General features: G+C 47.8%; 1 protein-coding gene across 1 annotated transcript in view; it reads right to left on the minus strand.

Moving 5' to 3' along the window:
* Positions 1 to 3,113, minus strand: part of Smpdl3b (sphingomyelin phosphodiesterase, acid-like 3B) — a 22,082-nt gene extending 18,969 nt beyond the window's left edge. Inside the window, exon 1 of the mRNA NM_001025737.1 lies at positions 2,945 to 3,113. Within this exon, the coding sequence (NP_001020908.1) occupies positions 2,945 to 3,005 (61 nt within the window). The 5' untranslated portion in view covers positions 3,006 to 3,113. The remainder of the gene's footprint in view (positions 1 to 2,944) is intronic.
* Positions 3,114 to 6,000: the final 2,887 nt, after the last annotated feature.

The following is a 6,000-nucleotide window of genomic DNA, read 5'->3' on the forward strand; positions in this document are numbered from 1 at the left end:
AACTGGACTTACCAATGGTTGCGAGCTGCCATGTGAGTGGTTAAGCTCTCCAGCCCCTTAACAATCGCATTTAAACCCCCCTCTGCTGTCACCCCACTTTTAGATCATGAAAGGGTCACATAGGTCTTCAAAGGTAAATGTCACACCAGTGACTCTGGCCTCAGTGACTCTGAGGCAGGGGGCTGTTTTGGAATCGAGGAAACCATATACCTTTGCTTAGGAAGTCAGGCTCATCCACACAGACAGTGGTGATTTGAACCAGGAACTTCCCTAGCTGAGCCTCAGTTTCCTCATTGGGAAAGCAAGCATGAGAATGCCCAGAGAAAAGGGATACAGATAAAAGTCCTCTCCCGAGAAGCCTGGAGTAAGGGTAGGAATGGGGACTAAGATATTAACCAGCCTTAGAACCCATTGCCATGGCCACACTATCTCAGAAAGTGGACCTTCCCCTCCCTTCTCCTTCCTTCTCCTCCATTCTCCTTCCTTCCCCTCCCTTCCCCTTTCCTTCCTTCCCCTTTCCTTCCTTCCCTTCCCCTCCCCTCCCTTCACTTTCCCTTCTTTCCCCTCTCTTCCTCTCCCTTCCCTTTCCCTTCTTTCCCCTCCCTTCCTCTCCCTTCCCCTCCCTTCCCTTCTCTTCCCCTTCCTTCACCTCTTTACCTCCTTCCCCTCCCTTCCCCTCCCTTCCCTTCCTCTCTTTCCCTTCCCTTCCCTTCCATTCCCCTTCTTTCCCCTCCCTTCCTCTCTCTTCCCCTCCCTTCCCTTCCCCTTCCTTCCCCTTCCTCCCCCTCCATTCCCCTTAGCCTGTTTCCTACTGTGGAAGATGATAACATTGCACAAGGTTCCTCCACAACTCTAGCCCCTGATTCCATATCTGTCGTCACCATGTGTCGTCACACTACAAAGTGCCCTTGCTCCAGCTTCAGTCCTCTGCTGTTGACACTCAGCAATGATCTAAAGGATGTCCCGGGCAGACAAGACGGCCCAACGTGTAGACACTTGCTGCCAACCCTGAATACCTGTGTTCAATCCTAGGGATGTACACGGTGGGCAGAGAGAAATGAGCTTTGTAAGTTGTCTTTTGACTTCTACATGTGCGCCCTGACACAAGTGTGTGCGCACACACACATCCCAAATTAACAAACGTAGTAAAAACTTAAGTACCTCACCTGTAATTCCTTCTCTATAAACTAAGACTTGAGGTAAACAGGGCAGTGGTGCCCCATGCTTTTAGTCCCAGCTGATTATATATACATAATTTTTTTTATATCAAGACTTTTCTTTTTTCATTTTCAAGTAAGTTTTAAAGAGATGGTTTTTCAAGAACCTAATGCCATGTCTAGGATCACTGAAAATGCTCAACGACTGTTAACGACTTCCCTAATGGGCTACTCCCTCAAGTACCACAGTATACACAGGGCTCAGCTGGATAGCCTGGGTTCAGGCCAGACTCAGCAGCTGTGTAACCCTGGGATAGTTACTCTCTCAAGTTCAGTTTGTCTGGGTAAAATGGAGATAACAATACTTCACAAGTTAAGTTGTTGTGAAGGTATTCTGTAAAAAAAAAATCATGTGCACGGGGGCTGGAGAGATGGCTCAGTGGTTAAGAGCACTGGCTGCTTTCACAGAGGATCCAGGTTCAATTCCCCAGCACCCTTAACTGCCTTTAAACTGCCACAGTCCCAGAGCATCAGATGGCCTCTTCTGGCTCCCACAGGGCAGCAGGCACACATGTGCATACAGGTAGGCAAAACACGCATGTAAAACAATAAACTTCCTTCAGCAGTGGCTTGCAGATCTTTCGGACGACACCTACCTCCTTTTCTGAGCTGTAATTCAAAAAGCAAGCATAACTTTTGACTGGCGTGCCGCACACCTTCAATTCCAACTCTTGACAGAGCAGGTGAATCTCTAAGTACAAAGCCAGATTGATCTACATAGCAAGTTCTAGGCTAGCCAGGGCTACACAGTAAGACTATGTCTCAAAAAAGCCTTCAAGGTCACCTTGGACTACTATATCTTTTAAAAAAAATAAGCAAAAAACAAAAAACGGGGGCTGGAGAGATGGCTCAGTGGTTAAGAGCACTGTCTGCTCTTCCAGAGGTCCTGAGTTCAAATCCCACAACCACATGGTGGCTCACAACCATCTGTAATGAGATCTGATGCCCTCTTCTGGTGTGCATGAAGACAGTGACAGTGTACTTATATATAATAAATAAATCTAAAAAATAAAAAATAAGTGGATTATCGTTCCCTCGCAGCTGAGGGAATATTTCTTCCTTGATGGGCTTTTAACTAATGCTTTCGTTTTTATGATTTTTGGGGTTTGGTTTGGCTTTTTTACATGTATCTATTGGGTGGACAGACACCACAGAAGACAATTTGCAGAAATAGATTTTTCTCTTTCCACCATATGGGTTTGGGGAACTGGACCTCCGGTTGTCAGTCTCAGTGGCAACGTTTTGTATGTTTCTTTGCTAGAGTCCCGGAGATGGAACCCACTCATTTGAACAACCACTGTACCACAGAGCTACACCTGAGCCTTCAACCAGAGTGTCCTGATTAGTTCGGGAACCTTCCGGCCACCTGCTTCCTCTTAGTGGCTGGCTTTCCTGTACTAGATCCTTAGCCAACTCTGTCCCTCTGGCAAGCCTGCGTCCTGCCCCTGGCGGGCTGCTACTCCCACTTAAAATCCCCTGGCACAAGGAGACTTTTCGGTGTGGTTCTGCTTATGGAACAATGTTTCACGTATCCTAGGCTGCCCTTGAACTGGGTCTACCGCCCGAGCTACACCACGCAAACACCTTAATGGCTAACTCTCCGCACTTTAACCTTTAAATTACTTTCCTTTTTCAGCCTCGTTCCCTGAGCGTCCGGGGCAGCCCAGACCCCACCCCCCAGTTCCTAGTAGGAAACAAAGATCAAGCAGGATTTCCCGCAGCCCTACCTAATTCAGCCCCTGCGACTCCCCAGGAAGCCAGGAATATCAGCCACCCGAGCAGCGTCATCCTCTGGAGATCACACCACGGCGGCTGAAGCTCCTCCAGGTCTGTCCGCGCCGCGCCGCAGGTTCCCACCAGCGTGTGGCTAGACACGTGTCTGAGCAGAACTTCCCGTTCGGCTGCTACCAGTGTTCCAAGTTATCCTTGGCGGATGGCTGCTCTGGCTTTACCTCTCTTGCCCGGAAGGGCGTGCGCTTGCTTGATTGGAGGAGGGACTCACCAGTGAGCGCTGGAATCTTTTGCAGGTCTCTGTGGAAACCGCATCTGTGTGGCAAGATGTTGTGTTAGAGAGTCCCCGACCTTTCGAGAGAAAGACATAAGTACTGGGAGCAAAATGATACGATCTTTGAGGTGTGCTTTAAAGTTGTCTAATCAAATCGAAGGCATTTCAGTTCGGTCAGCCTCCTTTTTTTTTTTTTTAAAGACTTATTTATTTATTTATTTATTTATTATAAGTACACTGCGTCTGTCATCAGACACACCATTAGAGGGTATCTGATCACATTACAGATGGTTGTGAGCCACCATGTGGCTGCTGGGAATTGAATTTAGGACCTCTGGAAGAGCAGTCAGTGCTCCTAACCACTGAGCCATCTCTCCAGCCCCACACTGACTGATTCACAGCCACACTCCCACGCCTAACCAGCTTGAACTTGATGAACAAAGGAGAAAACAGGTTGTGTGGGGGTGGAAGGGGAGTGTTAGTGAGGCAGGAGGAACAGTGGAGAGGGAATAGAGTTGCCAGGGAGTTGTGATGGGGGCGTCTAAGGCTCTGAAGCAGGCAGGAGGCAGGCTGTGCTTAGATGTTTGAGCTGGGAGCTTTGGAGAGACAGGAAAAGAATGAGAGGCAAGATTGGGGCTGGAGGGGGGGCTCGGCAGTTACGAGCACTTGCTGGTCTAGCACAGGAGTCAGGTTTGATTTCCATCCATTGGAGGTTCACAGTTCCAGGTCATCCGGTGCCCTCTTCCTGCCTCCAAAGTACCAAACACACACACACAGTGCACATATACGAAGAGAAAATACTCATATACATAAAATAAATATAAATAATTTTTCTTTTATTCCTTCCGTTCTTTTTCTTCTTTCTTTTCTTTTTCTTTTTTCTTTTTCTTTTTTTTTCTTTTCTTGTTTTAGACAGGGTTTCTCTGTAGCAGCAGTGGCTGTACTAGAACTTGATCCACAGACCAGGCTGGCCTGGAACTCTCAGAGATCTGCCTGCCTTTCCCGCCTGAATGCTGGGATTAAAGACATATACCAGTGTACGCCCATCCTAAACAAATCTTTAAAAAGAAAAGAAAAGGGAAAAAAAAGACAGCCCAATTGGCATCAAAGAAAGATGAATACGGGAGACAGTGGCAAGTTGTCTGAGGCACAGAATTTGTCCTGGCCCATTTTTCTGTTACTGTAACAGACCTGAGACTGCACAGTTATAAAGAACAGAGATGTGTCGGTTCCCATTCCTGGAAGCTTGAAAGTCTATGGTCAAGGTGCTCGTGTGCTGTGTGGTGTCTGCAGGTATTTCTGTGGTAGAGAACCAAACTTTGAAGAGGTGAGAAGGAAAACTTGGTACAAACTCCCTTGCAAAATACCCTGAAAGATCCCTGCTTGACATCAGTACAGCCATTTCTTAAGAGTAAAAATTTTCGGGGTTGGGGATTTAGCTCAGCGGTAGAGTGCTTGCCTAGGAAGCACAAGGCCCTGGGTTCGGTCCCCAGCTCCGAAAAAAAAAAACCAAAAAAAAAGAGTAAAAATTTTCTAGATCAGCCTCTGCGCCTCTGCTTAGCTAGTTGTTAGACAATAGACCAGGAAGCACAGAAAGCACATTCCCATCCGATCCGCTCTCCAGGAAGCTATGGCCTTGTCCTGGGAACTTGGACTCCAGGAGGGAAAACATCTGCCAAGTTAGATATTCTTGGTCCGGGATGAGAAAACATTTGTCAAGTCATGGTTGTGGCCTTGTCCCGGGAACTTCAGGATGAGAAACATCTGCCTAGTCAGATACACGTGGCACTAAAATAGCTGGGACCGTGTGGAGCCCCAGTGCACTGGTATCCCGAGTAAACCTCTTGTTTTTATATCAAGACTGAGTCCCGTGGGTTTGTGGGGTGGTGGGTGTCCTCAGGATTGGAGCGAGAGTCTCCTCAATCTGAGGGTCTTTCAACCCCACTAGAGCGAAGTACCCGAGACCTTTATCATAAGAGTGAGTTCTGCCAGAAAGAAGGTGGTGCACACCTTTAATTCCAGCACTCAGGAGACAGAAGCAGGTGGATCTCTCTTAGAAGCCAGTGTAGTCTAGAGTGAGTTCCAGGACAGCCAGAGCTACACAGAGAAACCCTGTCTCAAAAAACATAACCAACCAACAAACAAGCAAATGTATATATGACACCAATGAGGTTCCAGCAGGAGAATGGACTTACCTAGATGAACCAACAACTTCCTGGGGAGTTCTCACAGAGAGTTTGAAGCCAGCCTGGGCTACAGGAGACGCTGTCAAAACAAAACAAGGTGGATGACAAGGAATGTAGCTTAGATTGCTTGCCTAGGTTATGCAAGGCCCTGGGTACCACCCTTAGCGTTGTACATGCAAGGAAGGAAATGGGAGTGAGAGAAGGAAGGGAGGGGGAAGGAGGAAGTGAAAGGGGGAGGAGGAGGGGAGGGAAGGAGGAAAAACAACCTTTGGCCCTTGGAATGGTTCAGACTCTGTCCTGTGAGTAGAGTACCAGCAGGGTTAAGTTCTGTCCTCATTCAGGGCCCCAAGTCATCCAGAGGAGGCAGGTGTCAAAATGACTACCTAATCTGAATTTTCTGCCAGGGAAAAGAAAGAGAGTGAATGCTGTTGACTTAGTCTCAGTAAAGCAGTGTGGTTTTCCTGTGAGTCAAAGTGCTGGAAGGTGTCTGAAGCGTGGGACTAGGGACCAAGGAATCAAGGGCTGCTGCCTCCAGGGCTGACAAGGCTGACAGGGAGTCAGCAACCACTAGGCCTGGAATTGTAATAAGTGG

The sequence above is a fragment of the Rattus norvegicus genome, chromosome 5 (genome assembly GCF_036323735.1).
Source record: "Rattus norvegicus strain BN/NHsdMcwi chromosome 5, GRCr8, whole genome shotgun sequence".
Classification (NCBI taxonomy): domain Eukaryota; kingdom Metazoa; phylum Chordata; class Mammalia; order Rodentia; family Muridae; genus Rattus; species Rattus norvegicus.